At 34.2% G+C, this 24,575-nt stretch overlaps 1 protein-coding gene across 1 annotated transcript in view; it reads left to right on the forward strand.

The window, feature by feature from the left end:
- LOC101561793 (TBC1 domain family member 5) overlaps positions 1–22,614 on the forward strand; it is a 422,866-nt gene extending 400,252 nt beyond the window's left edge. Inside the window, exons 11-15 of the mRNA XM_023715719.1 lie at positions 10,413–10,515; positions 18,968–19,056; positions 21,064–21,114; positions 21,200–21,269; positions 22,438–22,614. Coding sequence (XP_023571487.1) covers positions 10,413–10,515; positions 18,968–19,056; positions 21,064–21,114; positions 21,200–21,269; positions 22,438–22,614 — 490 coding nt within the window. The remainder of the gene's footprint in view (positions 1–10,412; positions 10,516–18,967; positions 19,057–21,063; positions 21,115–21,199; positions 21,270–22,437) is intronic.
- The last annotated feature ends 1,961 nt before the right edge of the window (positions 22,615–24,575 follow it).

Here is a 24,575-nt window from a genome sequence, read left to right on the forward strand (position 1 = left end):
TTCTGACCTTTGTTGTAGATCTTTGTTGCAGTTATAACCTTAGCACCTACTGAAGTTCAGGTGCAGATCTACAAATTTTGGATTTATCTGTTGTGCCTGGCTTGGGCCTGGCTGCTATGCTCAGTTCCTTCCTGCTGCTGCCCTTGGGGATGAACCTGTTGTGCCCCTGTATCAAAATGTTCTGTTCCTGGACTAGCTGGATGATTCTGTCCCCTACACTCTCTGCAGGGATTGCAGCTGCAAGGTTTCACCCCAGGCCTGTATGACAAGCCTGTGCTGAGTCTGGAGTTGACAAGGTGGAATAGGAGGGAGAGGCAGCTCTCCCACACGCTCACTCGGCCTGTGATAGTACTGGATCTGGGGGTTCCCAGAATGTGGCAGAAATTCCTACTTGGTGGCCTGGGTGTGGGGGTACTACGGAGTGGTGAGGGGCATCCCAAGAGGGTGAAAGAGGGTTTCACCCACCCTGCGCATGGGCTGGGACCAGTAGGTCCCGCCGGCACATAGTAGCCGGAAGCTCTCCCACATACTCACTGGGCCTAGGCCTGGACTGGGTCTGGAGGTTCCCAGAACGCAGCAGAAATACCTACTCGGCAGGCGGGGTTGGGGAGGTGCTGTGGAGTGGTTGGGGGCATCCCAAAGGGGTGGAATAGGTTCTCACCCACGCTGCACCTAGGCTGGACCTGTAGGTCCCACGGCGCAGGGTAGCCAGAAGCTTTCCCACACACTCACCGGGCCTGGGCTAGGACTGGTATGATGTTAATATTGATAGTGAAGCCAGGCATAGTGTACATGCATGTAAACTTGGCACTCTGGAGGCTGTGGCAGGAAGATCTTGTGAATTTAAGGCCACCTGGTGCTACATAGTAAGTGAAGGCTAGCCTGGACTACATACCAAGACCCTCTCTTAACTCCTTCACCTCAACAAAAAAGGATTGATAGTGAATTTTCAACACAAATGAAGCCAGCAGTGGGTATATTTTGCAACAAAACAATAGGTGGAGTAGAAACTATGAATTCTCTCAGAACATCTTTGGCTAATGGTTGTGTTGCACTGGATCTTAAAACATTTTCTCTGGAATCTCTGCTTGGGTTTTACAAGTAGTTCCTATGCTGGTCAGTTGGTCTTCATTTAACAAATGTAACATCCACCCATCCACCGGTAACAGTGAACCCCTGTTGAATGTAACATTTTGCTTTTTGAAATAGGTGCAACAAGTCTATTCACAAGATTATACAGTTTATTACTGCAAGAATGAAGATCTGGTTGTTGAGTTCCAGGACAAATCTCTAAAGTCAGGGTGTAAAATGTCTTCACATTCCCCAAGGCCTGTGCTTTTATATTGTATTTGGAAGGTTTATTTGGCATATACTGGTGAAAGTTATAACAAGCATGAAAAGAAGCAAATTGTTTATCAGTTTTCATGTATTGAGATGCAACATGAGTTACTTGACTATTTAATTTGGTACAGGGTCTCAATGCACAGCTCAGACTCATAGTGACCCTCCTGTGTCAGCCTCCCCAGTGTTGGGATTATAGTTGTGTGCCCCCATGCCCAGTTTCAGTGGCCAGCTGATTATGGGCCTGGCATGGCATTGTATTGGGGATCAAATCCAGGTCCTTGTGCTTTCTAGGCAGGTACTTAGATGCCGCTATCTCTCCAACCTTGCTTGAAAGCTTAAAAATAAAGCTTTCAAAAAATGAACTAATACTAGCCAGACCATCTCATTTTCTTCTTTCTTTTGGGTCTTTTTATAACCAAAACATAGGCAATTTTGAAGAATAGCAAGTCTCTCAAGTGTCATGATTGTTCTAAAAATCTCAATGCACATGTCACTTCTCCATAAGTCCTTTAGATTCTGACAATTAGAATGATGAAGTCCTGCCCCGAAGTTCAGAAGGTGAGGTGTCATGATAAATATATTTTTGTATATTATTAGTATTGGTACATAAAGACTATGTTACTTGTATTTCCTTATTAGTGTATTCCACAACATCTTGTAGCATATTGTCCATTAGAAACAGTTTCCAACATTAAATTGCAGTGCTGGCCTTCCATCCAATAGGTTTAATCCCTGAGAAGAAACTAATAACATTTTCTAACTTAGCTCTAATAATTCTGTAGTATTTTGACTAGTCCAATATTTATATTATTGTTTTTATCCTCATATAAATCAAGACTTCATTCTGTATTTCTGTTTCTGTCATACTTTCTCCATCTTTCCTGTCACAACTTTTTTCTTACATAATCCAAGTTATCAGTAGCTGAGTTAGCTGATGACCAACTTCAAACTCCCCGCTAAATTGTAAAAGCAGATTTTCATGCAGTATTCTATTGAATTGGGCTAATTCTATAAGAAAAATCAAAGGAAAACATTTAACAAATTATAAATACATAAAAATGTAATATGAGAGCACAAAGTGTGGTTAAAAACTCACCTTCTCATACTCTGACGCACATGCGTACACATTATTGTTCATGATCCCTGAAGTCCCCAGTGCAGCTACCGAGAAACATAGGGGGCTACCCTTTAGCTCAACTAAATCTTTTCATTAATGACATGGGTTTCTGTCACCTAAAAAGAGGAACCAAGAGTAAAGAAGGAAGAGAAAGCTCTCTACATAAAAAAAAAAAAAAACTATAAACTATTCTATAAGAAACTATAGAGAACACAAGTAAATTAAAAGGTATTCTGTCCTTATGGACTGTAAGACTGTTAAAGTAACCAGCCTACCCGGTACCACATGCAGTGCCAGCGCCATCCCCAAACATGCTGAGCAGGTGACCGAGTCTGGGCGTGGTGGCGCATGCCTATAATCCCAGTTACAGTGCTGGGGAGGCTGAAAACAGGAGGCTCACTACGAGTCTAAGTTGCGTAGTGAGACCCTGTACCAAACAAATTTTAAGAAAATAAAAAATAACCAGCCTATCCAAAGCAGCCCAAGAATCCAGTGTAATCTGTGTCAAATCTCTCCTCCAATCCAAAATTCATATGGGACCACAAAGTAACCCAAACAGCCCCTGCAATCAGGAACAGAAAGAATAAGTTGGAGGCATCAAATTAGTTGCTTTCAAACTAAACACCAAAGCAGGATGACACTGGTATAAAAACATTCATCAGCCCTTACAAGGGAACAGAAAAAATGAATGAACATATTCATGATCAACTGATTTTTTATAAAGATACCACAGTATATAAAGACTGATTGAAAGATAATGGTTTTTGTTTAAATTTTCAAAATTTTATTACAGTAAAAGACACATTGACATGAATCCTCTTCAGTTACTCTCCTTCACTTCAAACACACTTAGCCCATTGTTCTTGCCAGTTTTTGAAGTAATTCTGGAAGTCCTCTTTCATATCTTTATGAAATACGATTTTTTAAATAACGAATGCTGCTGCCAGGTGCCATCCAGGGGAAAGGCAGGCTTGTAAAAATATTACAGTGTGTTCTGGTACTGTGTATTTTCAAGCTATTCTCAAAGTCAAAATGACCATGAAGCATAAATGTTTTGAATGGATTCAGGATATTGAGGCAGCCATGACAGCACACTGAAGCTCTCAAAGAGAAAGGATTTCTGAACTGCTTGAGGAAGTGGAAAGTAGCAAAAATGAAGCGATAAGTATGTTCAAAGTGAGAAAGAAGGATTTGAGGGAGATTGGTAGCCATGTGTCTTTTGCTGCAATAAATTTTTAAAATTTTAGACACAACCTCTCTTTTGGTTATATTTTGTACAATGGGGGGGTAATAAATAATGCTGGAAAAACTAGATATCTACATGCAAAAAAAAAGTGGACCCCTACCTTACTCTACATATAAAATTGCCTCAAAATTGATTAAATTTATCCTTAAAACCTCAAACATAAAGCTACTAGAAGAAAACAAAAGAAAAACTACACTGGTGTGAGCAGTGATTTTCTTTTTAGATTTAATCTCTGAAGCACAGGACACAAAAGCAAAAACAAGAGAATGAGAATACATCAAAATCAAAAGCTCCTGGATCTCGATGTTGTGGCACATTCCTTCTGGAAGCATGACACAGGAAGACCTGATGTCAAGTCTGGCCTGGGCAATTTAGACTTTGTCTAAAACAAACAAGCAAGCAAATAATGCTTTGGGAGCTAAAGGGGGTAGTTTTAGGAGTGTGCACTTAGTATGTACAAGGCTCTGGATTAATTCTCAGCATCAAATAAATAAAATAAAATCCTACATAGCAAAAGAAACAGGAGTATAGAGACAACCTATAGAATGAGAGAAATATTTGCAAGCCATTCATCTGATAAAGTATTAATGTTCAAAATGAAGAACTCTTGGCACTGGAGAGATAGTTCAGTGGACTAAGAACCTACTTAGGAAAGAACAGAGACTAGGGTACAATCCCCAGCATCCCATGCCATGCCTGCCACAGACACAAGGCTTGGTAGTGCAAGCCTGTAATCCCAGCTCTGTGGAGGCTGAGAGGGCAGGCTTATAAAAATATTACAGTGTGTTCTGGTACTGTGTATCTTCAAGCTATTCTCAAAGTCAAAATGACCATGAAAAATGACTAAGAGTCCAAGCAATGTAGTGAGACCTTCAATTGTAGGAAGAAAGGAATACTTGTATACTGCTAGTGAACATTCAAAGGTAATACTATTCAGTTTTTATAAGTTTGAAGAAATTCTGCCATTCACAGCAACATGGGTGAAATTAGTAAACATCATGCTACCTGATAAAGCAAAACAAAAAAAATTTGAATTTCTCACTTATCTGTGGAAGCTAAAACAACAGAACTCATAAAGCCAACCTGTAGAGCGGTGGTTAACACACACAGGTGCAAAGAATGGGCAAATGATCATCAAGGGGTCTAAATCCTCAGATACGAGGAATAAGTTTATTTTTAGATCTGTTATACAGTATAATGAATACAGCTAATAATTTGAGTTCCCTATATTGTAACACCGAGTTAATTACAAATGTTTCATCATAAAAAATAACAAATTTTGAGTTGATAAGTTACTAATGAATCATTCCATATTAACATCGTGTCACTTTGAACTATATATATATATATATATATATATATATAGAGAGAGAGAGAGAGAGAGAGAGAGAGAGAGATCTATAGTTTGTCAACATATAATTAGAAAGTAGAATACCCATGATTTTAAGGACAATTATATTACAATATTATCAAAGCTATAAAAAAATTATCAGATATTACTGTAAATATTACAATGTGTATTGCATATCTAAAAGTTAACTCTGGGGTCAGGGACATAGCTCAGTAGAATAAGCACTTCCCTGGCAAGCTCAGTGGTCTGAGTTCAATCCCTGGTTCCGCCAAAAAAAAAAAAAAAAAAGTTAACTCTGGAAACCTAACTATAGCACCATTATAACATGGTTGCTAATAAAAATAATCCAGTACTTAATCTAGTCAGTATTCAAATTTCTGTGATTTTTCTAAAAATTTTAATATAAGATATTGCCACGGTTTGTGTCTAGTTGTCCCCCAAAGCCTCATGCATTCAAGGGGGTAGCTTCTAGAGTTTGTGATTGATTCTAGATCCAGTGCTGGTATGGACATGACTGTCCTGAGGTTAGATACTCTGCATTACAATGTGAGGAGAGCTGAGAGGCTAGCTAGCTGCCTGAGCTGCTGCCACTCCCTTTGTGCTCTGCTCTTTGCTTCCCTCATGAATGAATGCTCTTTGCCCTGTGCCATTCTGCCTTGGAGTATGGACTGAAACCTACAGTAACTGAGCTAAGTAAGCATTTCCTTCTCTAATTTTAGTGTTGGGTATTTGTCCCAGCAATGAGAGAAGCATAACTAAGACAGGTATTAGAAACCTAAGAAATATCTCTCAGCCCATTGCGATTTGTTAATGTTTCTCAATACCCACTAATACAATGATATGCCTTTATTATTCCTTTACTGTACAAGTGTCCTTTTTCTTGAAATGTATTTTGAAAGAAATATTTTTTAGCCCTGTAGAAACTTCCAAACCTTAAACATGTCAGCCATCAATAGTTTTGTAATTCGCAAAGATAATAAGCACAGAGTATCACAGAGAAATTTTCTTAGAGGATTAGTCCTGGAATTAATAAATGATTAATTACAACAGAAGAAGAGCAGTAAGTATATGCCCAAAGGACCCTGCAAAAGAATTTTGGAGCAGATCATTGAAAAGATAGGTGAAACATCACAAAATCCTCCTAACAAAATAGGAAGACCAGCAAGATGTCAAGTGTGTCTACCAAAGAAAACAGGAAAACCCACATGTGCTAACAGTGTAAGCAATACTTGTGTGTGGAACATGCTGTTTGCATGTGAGAAAACTGCCTTATGTGTGATAATTAAAGATTATTTTTGCAATACAGTTGTATTAATATTTTTCTTGCAATTCACATAGGAATTTATTTTTGTTTTTATTTTCTAGATTTATAAACAAATAGTTGATGATGAAATGTTTGTTTATTCTACACACTCAGTACATATTTGGTATTTTATTATATTGATATTTTATTTAAAGTACGCATTGTATGAGAACCTCGTGACAAAACAGGAGGACTAGAGAGATGACAACTATGTTCTGCCAAAAACTCATGAAATTTAATATATCAATAGAAATACTCCTAAAAAATAAGTGTGGGTATTATATACCCACTTGACACTCCATTTTTAGAAAACTTACCATGACATCTCACATTTATTTCTAACATTATTAACTAATGAAAATGTGATTTTTCTTCTTCAAAAAGTATGTTATTAGCATAGAGAAGTACTACGGGCTTTTGGTAATTCATACTATTCTGTAGTACACTGTATTTCTTCAGTTAACACCACGTATCTGAGTAACAACTGATCAAGAGAGTTAAATCTAAAATAACCTAAAATTTTCCATCAAGTAAAAGTCTTAGACTTTTGGGGGAAGCAGCTCTAAGTGTCATCATGGAATATTTCCTTTGCTGTCCTCTCTGTTCTGAGTCCTATCGTCACTTCGCAGTACCATTTCCATTTTCTGGCCAAGTACAAAAATAACTTTTCTTGACTCATTTATGACAAAATTCATTTTGAGTCCAAAGTTAGTGTGATTTTTTTTTCTTTTATTTTCTGTTGAATATCTTGGTTTGAACAAAATATGAGCTTATAGTTTTGTTCTGATTTGTTTCCTTTGTATTTTTTTAATATTTAAATCTTTTTATTTTTTTGGCATGAAATTTTTGAATATTGTTGATTTTTTTAAAACCTCAAAAATTGCTAATCCATGTTGGATCAGTATAGTAGTCTGTCATTTTTAGTATTGTTTCAAATAAAATAGTTGTTGAACCAAGGAGATAGCTCAGTGGCATAAGCACCTACCTAGCAAGTGCAAGGTCCTGAGTTTGATACCCAGTACCGCAAAATAAACAAGCAAACAACTCAAATAAAATAGTTATTTAGAACTGGTCAGTATCTTCCTCCCTTACTTATTTGATGCTATGGAGTCTTCATCAGAATTTAAAACAAGTCATATTTTCTTTAAAACAATATACTAGGGTTTAATTCCTAGAATGCCATGCCAGCCCTGCCTCCAGGGCACACTGAGTTGGTGACTGAGACGAGGCATGGTGGCACTCACCTGTAATCCTAGCGCCTAGGAGGCTGAAAACAGGAGAATCACTAGGAGCCCAATCTGTGTAGTGAGACCCTGTACTAAATAGAGTCTATCAGTCAATAAATATCATGAAATTTCATAAATTGACTCTTCATCATTACAGAAGAGAATTGTAGATTTGTGTTCTTGCATGGATTTGTTATATCTGCTTCACATACATTTTCAGTTGATTTTTTGCTAAAATTGAGCAACTTAAATTGTCTTTAATTCGTATAGATCTCTATTTTTAATTTTACAAATGGTTAGCATGCATTTAAATGAAAATATCAATCAGTATTTAATATATTTTACATTTTTAGTATTTAGTTGTTAAACTCTTTCCATTTAGTTCATGGACATTTGTTCCCCAGTAAATCAGTTGCAAAACTTTCTATTATGATTCATTCATATTCCAAAGGCTAAATTGTATATTTTCGTAAGTTTATATAGAAAATTTTCAAATGTAATTGGTATGCCAGGTGATCCAAATCTTAGAGGTGAGCCTTACTTAGAGGGATACATGTACATTATATAATGAGGAAGGGGGAGAAATTTCATTTCTCAAAAATATTACTATATGTTATTTTAATGGTTGAGTTACCCCTCCCCAAGTTTATGTATAACTGTTTATCAACCTGATTGTTTTGATTTGGCATATTGACTCTCTGAGACTTTGGCAAATTTCTTTTATTCTAAATAAGTCATTTAATGTATTTATGTATATATCTTTCGTGTTTTAGTCCATTTAAAGTCTTTGTGGAACTTTTTTGACTTCTGTGATGTATTAGGTATACCCTAAGTCACCTTCAAGTTAATTTTGCCTTTTGCAGAGTCACTTGTATACCTCTCCATGAACTTGCATGCCTGAGCAAGCAGTGCCTGGATGATCATTGCATTAAAGTTGATACCAAGATGTGGAGTCCCCTTGCTCAAGTCCTTAGATTGTTTACTGGGTCTCCAAAGAGGCTTCCACTTTTGGAGCTGAAAAGTCAGAAATTCTGCATCTGGGGACAGTTGCGCATAAAAGTGAATTTCAAACAAAAGTTAAATTAACAAGTGAAAATAAAATGGAGCTTGATTCGTTTTAAAAATTACTTTTGAAAATGATACCCATCATCAGTCATTAGCATGATTCACTCAGAAACCTAGCCTTGAATAGAAAAGTTAAGACTCTCATAGAAAGCCAGCAAGACCAGAATAAAGCATAAAGCACCTGAGATTTCCAGAAACAGAAAGCAGGAAGCCAGGAAGTAGTAGGAAGTAGAACAGGCATTATTCCTTTATTCCTTTCTAAAGGACTCCATTGAGGAATATTTTTCCGTTTCAGTAATACCATTGGCTTTATGCACTGGTAGTGTTCTCCCTTTTCTCATATTTTCTCTTTTGTTTTTAATTCTGGAGCCCCAATTTACCTTTTCCTCATGTTGTGTTATTCAGTGCTTAATAGTAACTTCTATTCCTTAGTGTCTACTACTTTGCAGATACTGTTCTTGGTGTTTTCATGTGATTTGATCTCAAAATCAGTACCGTCAACTCTATTTAATAGATGAAGCAGTTTATATGCAACATGATCTTGAACACAGGCTTTTCTCCTGAGATTTGTCGATTTTTCACTTATCTTCCTTTTATTGTGTGTCTTTTCTATGAACTTTCCACTTTCAGACTTATTTCTACATATAACTGTAGACTCTTGTTTATCACTTCCCTGTTCAAAATTTAGAAACACTGATTTTTTTCTTTAGTTGTAAATTCAGCATTCAGAGCTCTTTACACAGTTGCTGTCTTTTCTTCTGCCACACTTAGGCCCAGCAGGCAATACTTTATGGAATTCGCTTTTCCTTCTGATTATTAATCACTCTTCATTGCTGCACAGTTGAAATCTTCAGTTTTTGTACCTTCATAGCTTTCCTTCTGATTTACTTCTCTTTCCCACTTACATTTTGTATTTCTCCTCTTTCCAGAGTTCTTTTTCAAATCGTTTTCGTCCTAGCAAAACTGTTTACTCTTAAACAACAGGCCTTCTATAGGTAGCCCTAGTGTATTATATCATTATGTGTATTGCACCATTATACTTCATGAGGTTTTTTTTGTTTTTGTTTTTGTTTTTTTTTGGGTTTTTTTGTTTTTTTGGTGGAACCGGGAATTGAACTCAGATCCTTGAGCTTGCCAGGGAAGCACTTATTCCACTGAGCCATCTCCTTGGCCCCTTCATGAGTTCTTATAGCTTTATATTCTTTAAATTCTTATAACTTTATTCTCTGGCCTTTTTCTGTTACTTATGTACCTCAGAGCACTTATAAAATGGTAGAATTTTTTATTAGAGAACATTTAAACAATGCTTATTAAGTTTTCTTCTATTTGAGGTATGTAGCTTAATCCAAAGAAACTAACTGTGGTCATGTATAATCTAAGTCAAAACTATTTTCATAAAAAAATGGCAATGATTTCTTGAAAAAGTTGGCATATTTACAAAATCAGATTCTAATTTTTTAAATAAAAAGGAAAACTCTCCCCAAATAGGTAGACTATAATCATTATTAAAACTGCTGTATTCACATGTGCAGAGACTTTTGTATGGGTAAAAAAAAAATTGCCATGAAGGATGTCATTTAGCTCTGGAATATAATCATTTCCTTATGTCCCTCATTTTTAAAAACTCACTGTTGGTATTAGTTACATGGCAAATAGAGAATTGTAAAACCCAAAGCAGCCCTTGGTAGATCCTAGAGATGTTTGAGGGTGATTCTTGAAACTGTTCTAGTCAGTTTCAACTGTGTATTTTCTCTTTTTAGGTTTCCTGAAATGCAGTTTTTCCAACAGGAAAATGTGAGAAAAATTCTTACAGATGTTCTTTTCTGTTATGCTCGAGAAAATGAGCAGTTACTTTATAAACAGGTAATGAAACTATCTTACAGGTAATATACATGGGCTTAAATTTTTCTCTACAGTAGCTAGACAAATGATAAAGCAATAATGCAACCTTTATTGTATCCAGAGTTGTATCACAATGCTAAAGCTATCCAAATGCTGCTTTTTAGCTGTGTGGTTAGAAAATAACCTTACTGAAGCACATATGCTTCTTCCTTATTATAAGATGTTTTGCCAGCTTGTCTTCTGTATCATGTTCAATCTTTTCAACTTGTAGAAATTGTTTTGGTAATATATTTAAAACCTACCTAGTAACAAACTTTTCAAACTTGCATATTTAAATATTATTTCTGAGTACAGCATTTATAAGTATGTAACAGTATGCAAAAATAATTAAGTATTCTTTAAAACTTACTAGTAACAAAACTTCAGAGGTTTTTTTTGTTTGTTTTTTGTTCTTTTTTTCTGGTCATGTAACTCAATCAATGCAGGATAATCTTAAATTCAAAGCTAGCCTGGGCATTGTAGCAAGACTTTTTGAAAAAAAAAAAAAATGAAGGCTAGGGATTATATCTTAGAAGTAGAACACTCCTGAATTCCATCCCTACTGCCACAAATAATTTTTTTTAAAAGAAGTTAACATATATTTTGAAAATTACTTCTTGCTTTTGTTATTTGATTTACCTCATTACCTAAGCAAAATAAAACAGCTGTTGGATTCCTTTGGGCTTTTTAAATGTAAATTATTTAGTATATAAGGATATATCTAGGTGTTCTATGAAAGTTTATTCTGTTTCCATAAAGAGATATATACTATAAATCATTTTTATTTCCTGATTATATATTAAATACAAACCAAATTCATAAGTGTAAAAGAATCAGAAGTTATATCTTATTGATGAGCACTGAAATTTTAACAGAAAATACTTATGGTAAAAGTAATAGATTTAATTTGGAATGAGCTTTATAGGTATAAAAATGGTAAACCAAGTCAGGCTGCAATTACACAAAGTAATATATTTGTTATTATATACATAAAATAACTAGTAAATATAATTGCATCTTTTAAATATTAGTAACATATATTTAGGTTAACTGCATATTGACAATAGCTCTTTCAACTTAGAAATGTAAAAACAATACCACTCCTAATGACAAAGTATAAAATTCTGCAGATAAACTTGACTATAAACATGAAAGGTTTCTGAAGAACATTTTAAATGTTGTCAAAGGATATAAAGCAAAAATTGAATAAATACAAAAATATCGTGGTTTTAATACCAATATTGCTCCTCTTCAAATAAATGTAGAAATGTGTTGGTCTACTGCTACTAACACGTGTTTTAGAAAAACTGGACAGTGTTACTTTAAATTTACTGCCTACCAGGTATTAAAAGTATTTCTTCCTACTGAAACATTTATAATCTCCCTGTGGCTTATTTCACTTAACACCATGATCCCCAGTCCCCTCTTACTTTTTATGACTGAGAGGTATTCCACTTTCTACATTTATCACATTTTCTTTTATACATTCATCTGTTGGTAGACCCGCTGTTTCCATTTCTTGGTTATTGTGTATATGTAACAATGAACATGGGATTGCATACCCCTCACCAACATACTGAGTTTATTTTGTTTGGATATATAACCAGAACTAGGATTGGTGCATTGTGTGGTAGACCCATTTGTAATTTTTGGAGGATTTACCATATAGTTTTTCATAATGGCTTTACTACTTACACCCCATTGATAGCATGTAAAAATTCCTTTTCTCTACATCCTCCCTAAAATTTGTGTAAAACTTCTATATAAGGTCTATGATCTAGGACTGAGAGGGTTTGTTTTGGTTTGTTTTTTCTTTGCAAATTTTTCAGGATGCATCCTTGACATGTGCAATATCCTGGGCATGATCTCAATCGGGTAAAAAGTAGAAGACATTTCTGAGATCAAAATATTGCAGTGTTATTATGAGAAGTGATCAGTTGAAAAATCTAGGAACAGGTCCAGTTATGTATAAGATCTTTATTTTATTTATTTATTTATTTATTTATTTATTTGCGGAGCCGGGGATTGAACTCAGGCCCATGCACTTGCCAGAGAAGCACTTATTCCACTGAGCCATCTCCCCAGCCCCTAATGTATAAGATGTTAATGATATGAAATAGAGAAGAAGTTTACTTACTAAGACTGATTATCTAAAATATACCAGCATTGGAGAATACATTTTAAATGGACTAAAGATATCACTGTGAAAACTAGAAGCATATAAAAAAGTAAAAAAAGATTTAGAAAGATATTTGCATGCTGTCAAGGTAGAAAATGGCTTTGCATACAATATAGACTATATGAAAAACATATACAAATGAAAAGAACAAAAACAAATGAAAAAGAAGTTTGGGTGGGAAAAATTTTGTCTGGGAGTAAATGGTTCCACATCATTAGTTATTTTAGTACCTCAGAATATTTATCATTGTGTTGGCTCATGTTCTTTTGTCTATGTCTATCTCCTACTCTCCCTGTTCCTTCTTCAAGTATTTTAAAATTCCCCACAGGAAAAGAATTATGATGATAAGAAGTTAATCAGGATTGTTTCCCAAGTTAGAAATTATTTCCTATTTTTCTTTAGAGGAAAAAAAAAAAAGTAGATCAAGGAAGTCTTATAACAGAAACAAGCTCTTTTGGGCAGGGAAAAAATAACATCACAGTGTGCCATTTTGATGTATGTGAACCACCATATTTTTATATGAGAGATTACACAGTAATATGGAAGATCTTGTTGGTACTTTAGACAAAACCTATCGAATGAGAAAGTGTTATTAGCTTACTACTTGATTTCACTTAAAAAGATTTAATTACTCCCTATATGTTTAAAATGTATAGATTCTTTACAAAGAAATAATAAATACCATGTTGTAGAAAGCCTGAATATTTAACCATATTAAATTTGAGAAAAACCTTGAGTTTCATCACAAGCTGTTAAAGCTATTATTTTGTACTAGGTGACACCCCGTTTAACATCGACCATATTGTTAATAGTTATGGGATTTTATTGAATTAATGAGACTGTTATCATGTAGTAGAATGTCTTGCTGAGTTAATTGAAACTGCAGAGATTATATAAATGGTATTAATGAACTTTGACTGCCTGATGCCTCAGCTTTAATAAAGACTGCTTGGTGGGCTAAATGAGCACAGTCAGATAAAAGAACAGGTTCAATTTTGTGAACCTACAGGCTGTTGATGAGGAAAACTTTGTTACCTTTATTTTCAACTGGCATGAGTTTGAGTGCAGTGACTACTAACGAGCTAGCAGGGATGAAGGATTTCACCAAGTGGAAATGCTACACTATAGACAGAAGCAAAATATACATTTGGGGAACCAAGAAGTATACTGAAAATATGTATTTTTGCTTCTGTCAAATTTATAGGGTATTGAAGTCATGAATATATTTTCTGGATATATCTCTTCTTTTAAAGCTATCTGTATACTTGCAACTTGTAATTTTTGGTTTTTCCAGTGCTGAGTATCTAAGTCAGGCTCCCACAGAGGCTAGGCAAATACTGTATCAGTCAACCATATTCCAAGTTCATTGTAATTATTAATTAGATTTTACTAGTGTAGAATTCTGAGCAAAAGCAAGTTTTGGGCTCTTTCAGTCCCTTAAAAGTATCAAGAAAGTTCTCTTTTAAGTGAAACTCAAAACTGAAATTATCAAAGATTCTTTTAACAGTGCTTGGAGGGATCTTAATTTTTTTCTACAAAAATGTCCTCTATTGATTTAAAATACGATCTGTTATTCTTCTGTTATATGATATTTCAACCTTTTTAATGTGTCCATGTATTAAATGGTAGCTATTTCATTGAATCAGTCAATAGTATAAGGAAATCTTTTTTTGTGGTAGGCCAATTGTAAAATTTTGGTTTATGTATACAATTATCCCTCAGTATCCTTGAACCATTCTAGGATTCCCATGTATATCAAAATATATGGTTGTTCAACTCCTTGACATAAAGTTGCATACTATTTGTATACAACCTATGCACATCTTCCTATGTACTTTAATCTTTATATTGCTTACTGTGCCCAATACAAGTGCCGTGTACATAGTTGTAAAGCTGTATTATTTAGGACTAATGACAAGAAAGAAAATCTATATTTTTAGTGTTTTAATATACACTTTTTAGTTTTTCTTCTGATATTGTGAATATAGTCAAATATGATCAAATTGATCAATTCAGAACCCATGAATATAGAGAGTTGGTGTGCTCCCCCAACCCCCTGTGTCTGTCTGCCTGTCTGTCTGTCTGCCTGCCTGTCTGTCTGTCTGTCTGTCTTTGTCTGTCTCTCTCTCTCTCTTTCTCTGTATATATATATTATATATACACATCACTTATGCTTTATAATTGTATAATGATTTCTGTTCTCGTTTTATCATTGTACATCTTCCTATCTAAACTGCAACCTCCATCAAAGTTTGGAACCAGCCTGTCTCATTCATTTTTGTGTCCACAGTGTATGTTGGTATCCAGTAATACTTTCAGTGATACTTGAATAGATGGAGTATCTAGAAAGTGTAGAGGACACTTAAAGAAGACAAAAAGATGCACTTCAATAAGAACTATTCTTTGTTAAAGCAGCTATCAAACAAAGGGGGGAAAGACCACCTCAAAAAATTGCCACCAGCAGCAAAAAAAGAATACCTAGTAATAACCTATGAGCTAACAAACTGATTAATAAGAACTATCAAATACCCATTGTTCTTTGTTCTTTGAGTTTTGGGTTTTTTGAGACAATATCTGACTATATAATTCAAGCAGACCTGTGTAGCCCTGGCTGGCCTCACACTGACAACCAGTTTTCCCTCCTAACCTCCTAAGTACTGGGACTGTAGTATGTCGCCATACCCAGAATTTATGTTCTTAAAATATCTACAAATGGTGACCAAAATATACTATGAATGTATATATTTTTTACAAATATGATTATTGTAAAAGGCACGTTGCCCTTAGTCCCTGAAAAATATTACCCCTTACTTCACACACACTTATCATACTTGGCACTTTGTGAAATAATCTGGAAGTTATAAATAGTAAAAGGCGAAAGATTTATACAATCTGAAGAGAAACCAGAGTATGGAAGTTATAAATAGTGATGAAAAGTCATTCAGTGCTGCTGCCTCATGCCATTCAAATTAAAGGCAGGCTTGTGAACACATTATGGTGTGTCCTCATTTACCTTATTTACCAGATCGAGCACCATGTCACTTTTGGCTCTTCCCCAAATTCAAAATAACCACAAAAAGTAAACATTTGCAATCGATTCAAAACATCAAGGCAACAATGACGCCCCAACTAAAGGCACAAAAAAGGACTTCCAGAACACCTTGAGCAAATGGCAATAATAGTAGATAAGTATGTTCAAAATGAAGGGAAATATTTTGAAAGGGATTATTGGCAGTGTATTTCATACTGTAATAAATTTTAAAGAATTAAATATTTTTTAATCACAGTTCATAGCTTGCTGGGCATGTTGGCTCTTGCTGTAATACCAGCACTCTGGGAGGCCAAGGCAAGAGAAATGCAAGTTCAAACTGCAATTTAGCAAGACCTTGTCTCAAAAATAATAGAAGGTTGGGGTGTAAGTTAGTGTGAAAGCCGTAGGGTCTGTCCCAGATAGATAGATAGATAGATAGATGGATGGATGGATGGATGGATGGATGGATGGATGGATGGATAGATAGATAGATAGATAGATAGATAGATAGATAGATAGATAGATAGATAGAAAGAAAGAATACGAATGTTTTCTAGGGTCAAGTATTTATAATAGTACAGTTTTTTTAAAGATATACAAACCAGTGGAATGCTAGTAAAATCCTAGAAGTTAGGGGCCAAATACTCACTTTCTATTAAAGATAACTTTCAGAATTCTTTGAAGAAAAATGGGATGTTCAATTCATATTGAATAGATTGCATTTATTGAAGATAGATGATGTTCAATAAATTAGCTATTTGGGGGGCAGTGTATATTCTTCATGGCAAAAATTAAAGTCAAGTGAAGGAAAATTTCCTGAAAAAGAAACTATATTCCTACCTATATTATTATATCAGTAAGAGAAATCTTTTTGAGTTAAGATAGCAGAAAGAAGGAAAGAAGGAAGAAGAAAAAGGAGGGAAATTGCACTGATTATTCAAGTGTAGAACTTCAGAAGGATTTATCAGAATTAAGACAATAATAGACAAAAATTCTTATAACAAAAATGACAAAGTGTTAGTGTATCTAATTCAGAAAGCTGTTGAAAATTACTAGGGAAAAGGAAATACTGCAAGGATGAAATGGGCAATTCCTGAAATAAAAACTCCCAATAAATTTTTTGAGTTCAATCTCAATAATACATAATTCATTACAGTTTGTGAATTTAACAAGATTTTTTTAAAAAAACACTATGAACATAGGTCACGATGTGTGAGACAGTGATTTTATACAATTGAGTGAATTCTTTCTAGTGAGCAACTTCATGGTACACATCTAAAGTGCCAAGGATGGTAAGAGTATGGGAAGTGGGAGACTGAGGCTAACCGACGGACTTTCCCCAGAGATTCTGTGAAAGGCTTCATGCTAAGGAAGCCAAAAAGACTCCTGAAGGATGTGTGTTAAGTGTTTTTTGTTGGTGGTCCTTTTTTTTGTTTTTTGTTTCCTAATGCTAGAGATTTGAGCCTAAGGCTCACATATGCTAGGCAAGTACTTTACCACCAAATTACATTTAAGCTTATTTTGTTTTTGAGACAGGGTATTGCTAAGTTGTCAGAATTGCTGTAAACTCACTAACTTCCTGCCTCAGCCTAGAATTTAAAGTTTTTCTCTCATTTAGTTTTTGCCTGCCTTCCTGCCTTCTGGATTCTTTTTTTACTTTTGCCTTCCTCTCTTTTTCTACATTATGTAACTATTACCATGATGTTGAAGTTATGGTGTTTTCCTTTTAAGATAACTTGAGGGTTTTTTTCCAAGAAGATAAACCACTTTTAATAATTTTAAAAATACATCACACTTGATTTCATCTTTTCTGGATATCTCTCATCTTGTCAGAGCCATTCTTTTCAAGGTTTGGTATGTGAAGAAGGGTTACCTAAAAAGACTGAAATGTTGTACGGTACTTTCTTCAGTTTACAAGCAAATTGTCATTGGATCCTAAGTTATTTTGTAAAAATGCCATTAAGTCATTCTAGTTCGACAAAACTTACAACTGAAATTTGATGAAATTTTATCATTGTGATATTAACTGACTTGCTCAGACCAGCATAATGCAGCTAGATTACATGAAGTGTTACAAAGTTTGTCCTATTGTAAGAAGCCTTTGCTAATTCTACCCACAAGAGAGTTCTCTCCTTTTTGCTCCCATATTTATTTTTATATTTGCTCAAAAGTATTTTCTTTTCTCTTTTTATTTTTTTTCTTTTCTCTTTTTATGAAAGAGCATCCTTAGTTACTAAGCAAAAGTAAAGTGGTAATTTGCTCCCATGAAAAGGCAGCAGAAAATATAATCTATGTTTACTTGATAAAATGTTGGTGTTTAAAAGGGAAAATAATCTAAATTTACAAGGTTGTCCACTGTTGTATAAGTCCTTGTGTCCCTACAAAATGAGTAAACAATAGATTTTTGGCAGTAATTTTTAAAAATAGGTTAGTAACTAACATACTTTTTTATTTCTGTGTGTAATTGTATATTCCACATTTGAACTCCAATATAAGGAATTTTATTGATATGCTTATTAAATATATTGAAAGTTAACCTATAATTGAAGGAGGCAGGAAAAATGAGTTCTATGATTAAACATGTTGAAAATTCCATTTAAAAACTTCGGTTTTGTCACTGTCTGATAATTTCTTTATTATCCAGCATTCCTAGCTGGCTGACTTTAGCTCTTTCTAAATCTACAGACACCCTAATTGGAGCCATTACATAATGAAAACATTGGATGTAATTTCCTGAGGTCTGCAGCTCTTCGTTGCCCTTCTTCAGTGCAGATCCCACACTGTAGCTCATGATTATAATTTGCATAAATGAGATTCATATTTATGAGTACAGATCTTGAGCAACTGACAGGTGCAAGGTTGTGTGGCATGCCAATTTATTGTTTGTCATGTCATTTAAAAAAGAGCTTCTCTCCAGATTTTAAAGAAGAATGTGTGCGGTGGTAGAATTGGAATCAAATTCTAAAAGAAAAATCTCATTTTTATAGTTTTGTGTGTAATGTGAAATCTTGGTGGCAGGAATCCATTTTAAAAAGCCTTTTAACGGGCCAGGGAGATGACTCAGTAGAATAAGTGCTTTACTAGCAAGCACAAGGGCCTGAATTCAAGCCCTGGTTCCACCAAAATAAATAAAAATTTAAAAAAGCATTTTAAGTTAACCTACATTATCCATTAGCAGATTCTCAGTATCTTTCCCTTTCATTTCTCTTGATATTGTGTTTCAGGGAATGCATGAGCTATTAGCACCTATAGTCTTCATACTTCACTGTGACCATCAAGCTTTTCTACATGCCAGTGAGTCTGCACAGCCCAGGCAAGTGTTGATGAGTTCCGTCTATTTTTTTTCAGTCCTAAATGTGCTGGTTTTTTTCAATAATATGTGTTTGTTTGTTTGTTTGTTTGTTTGTTTGTTTTTTAATTGAAGGTGTTTTAAAAGTTCTAAACAGTTGTTTTTGTTTTATTGGCTCTGTTAACTCCATTTGGTAATGCTAATGCCAGTTTAGCTATAGGGCAACTTTTAAATCATATATTTAAAAATCTTAGGTCTGTGTCAAGAAAAACAGACATGCAATAGGTCAAGAAGAGAATATGTTTGCTATAATATCAAATGTGAAAATTATTAATAATACTTTATATTGTATATTATCCTTTAATGTCTCACTGTTCATTATAGACAGAATTGAGAACTTTGAGATAATTTCTCCTTCTCAGCTTTGATTCTGCTTAATTCATCAATAAAGGAAGAGTGTTACAAAGAACTTTAGTCTATAAATTAAATGGTTCTCATGTTACTAAATTCATTTATACTTTCCTGAAAACGACTTTTATGATTGGATTTAACTTAGATAATTGTTGAAATTCATTTTCAAAGTAACTAGAAACTTTAATTTTCCAGAGAAGTAACCAAGAAACATTTTTAGGAGTGGAGAACTATAAGATTCTAAGCCATTTCTTTATCCACAGGCTCATCCAGCTAGATGCAGAAAACAAACTACTAACAAATAGCATCTCACAAGTCTTAACTATATAATCTTTTTAATATTACACTGCTTTTTTGCTAAACATGTATACAGGCCTGTGCCTAAGTTTTAAGTTTTTCTCATTTTACTGACTTTATTGGATCCTAACAAGAGTACTTGCATCAAAATTGCCATCACTTCAGTTATTCTAAAAAGTAAGGTTTGATCATGATTTTGTGCTAGCTTTATTTTTAAAGGCAAGTACATGCAGAATATACTTGACAGGAAAATATAGATGATTGAACAGTTTTAAAACAAGTAAGATAGGCTGGGCTTAGTAGTGCAGGCCTGTAATCTCAGCACTCGAGAGGCTGAGACAGGAGGATCCTTGTGAGTTGGAGATAAGCCTGGGCTACAAAGTGAGCTCAAGGTAGCCTAAACTGCACAGTAAGACCCTGTCTCAAAAAGATGATAGCTAGCTAACTAACTAGATAGATAGATAGATAGATAGATAGATAGATAGATAGATTGATTGATTGATTGATAGATTGATTGCTAGATAGATAGAGCTGGGGAAAGAGCTCAGTGGTTTAAGTACCTGCCTGGCAAGTGCAAAGACCCGAGTTTGATCCCCAGTACTGCATATGGTGTCAGTCCCAGAACCCCTGGCACACTGTACTGGCCCCAAAACCGGGCATGGTGGTATATGTTTGTAATCCTAGCACTGGGAAGGCTGAAACAAGAGGATCACTATGAGTCTGAACTGCATAGCAAGAACCTGTAACAAATAAATATACAAAAATTTAAAAAATAAAATGAGTAAAACATATTTTTTCAAATATTTCAATCCATTATAAAGTGAAAACAGAATAAGTGCCTGCCTTTGAAGCACAGGGTCCTGAGTTCAATCCCTGGTACAAAGGAAGGAAGGGCCAAAAGGCGAGCAATACTGAAGTAGATCTGTAAAAGGTTCTATCACTTATTACTTGAAGATAAAGTAAATAAAAAGCTATTAGGAAAAAATTGATGTTTTGATATTGCATAATCCACCAATTATATATTTCTTTTGTATGACAAATGATAGATTATGGAGTGATAAGTTATTTTAGATCAAACATTATCAAGGAAAATACTTTCACATTCTGTGTTTGCCATTTGGAATAATTAGTTACTTTATAGTGATACTGACATGACAACTAATATATTTTTTATCTTTGTAAAAAAATTTTCATTTGTTAAAGGAGAGGCTGCTTTTAGTTAATTTTTCACTTATTATGTGGGAGTTATCTTATGAAAGTAGAATAACGGAAACTGAATCCATGGGTTACCAATTTTAATTGGTTGTATTGCTTTTTTAACAGTGAGGAAATGAAAACTCTCTTGAACCCTGAATATCTGGAACATGATGCCTAGTGAGTATAGAAACTATTATATTTTTCTTTTTATATGATCATGCTGTCATGAAGCTTAAACATTATATGTTTTCCTACATTTTAGTGCAATGTTCTCACAACTTATGGAAACTGCTGAGCCTTGGTTTTCTACTTTTGAACATGATAGTCAAAAGGTAAATATTAAAGTACAGATTTTTCTCAGTAATAGAGTGTTTGAGTGAACAAATGATTTCAGTAAGCAACACAAAATATTATTTCATCACTTTATTTTAATTATCATGAAAATATTAATGTAATTACAAGGAAGCTAGGATTCTAAAATATAATTCTTACTGACTGAATACAAAGCCAGTATAAAGACTTCCTGTGAGTAGAAACTTCTTTTACATAAAGTTTATATGATTCATGCAGTATTGTTAGTTATAAAATTATTATATACTATCCTAGTATGTTGATATATATAATACAGTGTAAGATATATATTATTACTCAAGTACAGTGTGTATGATTGAAATCACTAATGAACACATTACGTAGAATAAAATTAATACCAATTCTATATGAAAGACCAACTTTTGAAAAACAGAATTTGTCCTAGGTATGTATTCTACAAATTCATGATCAACTGAAAATCTCAAAGATCGATGGTAAGATTAAGAGGTAGAAATTGAGGACTGACTCTCAGAAGAAAGGAGGGGTGTAATAGGGAAAATGGTCAGACTTGAAGAACATGATAATTGGAAGTTCATATGAAACAATTGCATCAGTTACCCCTCTTACTAATAGATAGTGAATAGCCAAAAAGAACTTCATAGGTGGAATCAAACATGGATTTTATATTGTAAGTCCTCCGTATTTTTAGTGTACAGAGTTTAAAAATCACTTTACTCTGCTATTTAAATTAAGAGAAAGATGATTAAAAATACATTTTTGTTATAGTAATTTCTTGGCTTTTTTAAATATAGTTTTCAGAACTCCAAGTGAAATAGTTTTCATTTGCTGCATTTCATGTTTATATTTTATGCAACAACAAATAAGTTTTCCATTTATCTACCATGACTGATCAGATAAGTTAGCCATGGATAGTTTGTGTTGGTCATCCACTACCACATCTAGCCAAAATACAGAAAATATTCAAAGTAGTTCAAATGAAAATATTTTAGAAAGCATTTCCTGGCTATTCATGTATAAATATGGCCATCTGTATATCAGTATAAGATCACTCACTTTAAGCATTTGTAATAAAATAGTTCCTGTTGTTTTTATACTCCATTTGATAGCAATATCTGTGTACAGTAGTTGTTTATTTCAGATTGAATAATACATTTTTCCTGTTTATAGGGGAAAGATACTCTGATGACTCCTATCCCTTTTGCTAGACCACAGGACTTAGGACCAACAATTGCTATTGTTACTAAAGTCAACCAGATCCAGGATCATCTACTGAAGAAGCATGATATTGAGCTCTATATGCACTTGAACAGACTGGAAATTGCACCACAGATATACGGGTTGTAAGTACACAGTTTCATTTCTAGCTATACCTATGATTTATGGTTGTTTCTATATCTCAGATCTCTAGAAGTAATAAGAACTATTGCATCTCCATTTTATTTCATATCTCTTTTTAGTCCTATGTATCCAGCTGTATGCCCATTATTTCATAGATGGTATTTCAGCTGTATCAACTGAGTGTTTCCACTTCATTATACATGAAAATTTAAGGCTTAGGCTAACTTTGCTTATATGAAACTGCAGAGTTGTAATTCAAATATAGGCAGAACTTGCTATGTAATTTTCTGCAGAAAAGAAAAATGCAGGCCCACTTGTGAAACAAATAATAATAATTTCAAGATGGCAGCAGCAGATCATTTAATCAAGCATTTCATGTAGGTCTCATATACATGAAGCCATTCCCCAACCCAGACAGCTCCATAATGTGCCTGTATGTCCTTTCTTTTTTCCATGTGGTCTTTTTTTTTTTTTTTCTCTCTACTTTCAGAGGTAGGTGTCTGTCAGTAACAAGATGTCACTCTTAGTGAATGTAATATATTAATTTTCTTCAGTTCTGTAAAATGCTGTGCAGCAACAGAATAGAGAGCCATGGTGGTCTAAGCACCTGCCTTGCAAAGGCAAGAACCCAGGATCGATCCCCAGTACCGCATGCCATGCCGGCACCATGCCCGCCCCATGCCCAGCCTGCCACCAACACCAAGCATGGTGGCACACACCTGTGATCCCAGAGCTGAGGAGCCTGAGATAGGAAAATCACTACAAGTCTGAGCTGCATAGTGAAACCCTGTACCAAATAAATAAATTTAAAAATTCAAACAAAAAAGAAACAGACTAGAGATTCAGTCATTCCTAAAATGTACATATGTATGCATATGTGTTTGTATTTTTTCAGTAGCTTATATGGTATAGACAAATTTAAAAATCATGATTTTAATAATATGAATTTGCTATGTAATGCTACAGAATCCATTATATATAACTAATACAACATTAATTTATATATAGTTTGAAGCAGTTTCTTAGCAGATATTTCTTGCAAATTGTTCTCAGTTCAATAGGATATGGAAAATTAAGATATTATTGATATCCATAGTAGATGTTCAATAAAAAGAAATTCATTCACTTAATTACAAAGTATCTTTAGAGCAATGTTTTTTTTTTATCCCAGAGAAGATGATCAATGAATGTTTTGTTTACATCATCATGACATACACAGTCTTTTACTAATACTAAATCATAGCTATTTTTCTTCCCTGGAAGCCCTGAACTGTGACTGAAAAAGTCTGTTTTACTACGCTAATGTTGCTTGTTTTTGTTTTTGTGATTTAATCATGGCAACATTTTTGAATTCATTTTACTTTTCTTGGTAGAAATGAAAAAGTTTTCTGTGATATGGTTATTGGGCAGCACTATAGGATATTATTGAATTGGTGTCTGAACATACTAGTCTAATTAAAATATGTGCAGTTGTAGGTATAAAATTTATTTTGCATACTAATGACAAGATCAGTAGTTAAATTCTGTATTTTTTGCTGCTGAGTGCTCAAAGAATGGACACATTCAGATGTTAGAAAAACCCTTTAACACCTCAAAATATTGTTTGCTAAAGCATAGGTCTTGCTTTATCTTGGTCTTAACCATCCAGCAGAAAAGTGTAAAAACGAAGTATAAGAAATAAAGCCAGGGTGAGATGTTGAGCTGTACGGGACTCAGGTCAACAACTTCTGACACTGCCAGTCAAGTGGAAGACCCAATACTATTATGGACTACTGGAGTCTTTTAGAATATTTTGCTGAGTTAGCACACCTATAATATTCAAATGACGGAACTAAACAAAAAAGGGGATACAGATGAATGTCCATTTTGTATCTGTGTGTTCAAAATGGTTACGATAGATATATAGTTACATTCCCTTAATGAATAGAGGGATTTGTTCTAATAGTGCTTGTAAATAGGGTATCATG

Source organism: Octodon degus, unplaced genomic scaffold (genome assembly GCF_000260255.1).
Source record: "Octodon degus isolate 3935 unplaced genomic scaffold, OctDeg1.0 scaffold00043, whole genome shotgun sequence".
Taxonomy (NCBI): domain Eukaryota; kingdom Metazoa; phylum Chordata; class Mammalia; order Rodentia; family Octodontidae; genus Octodon; species Octodon degus.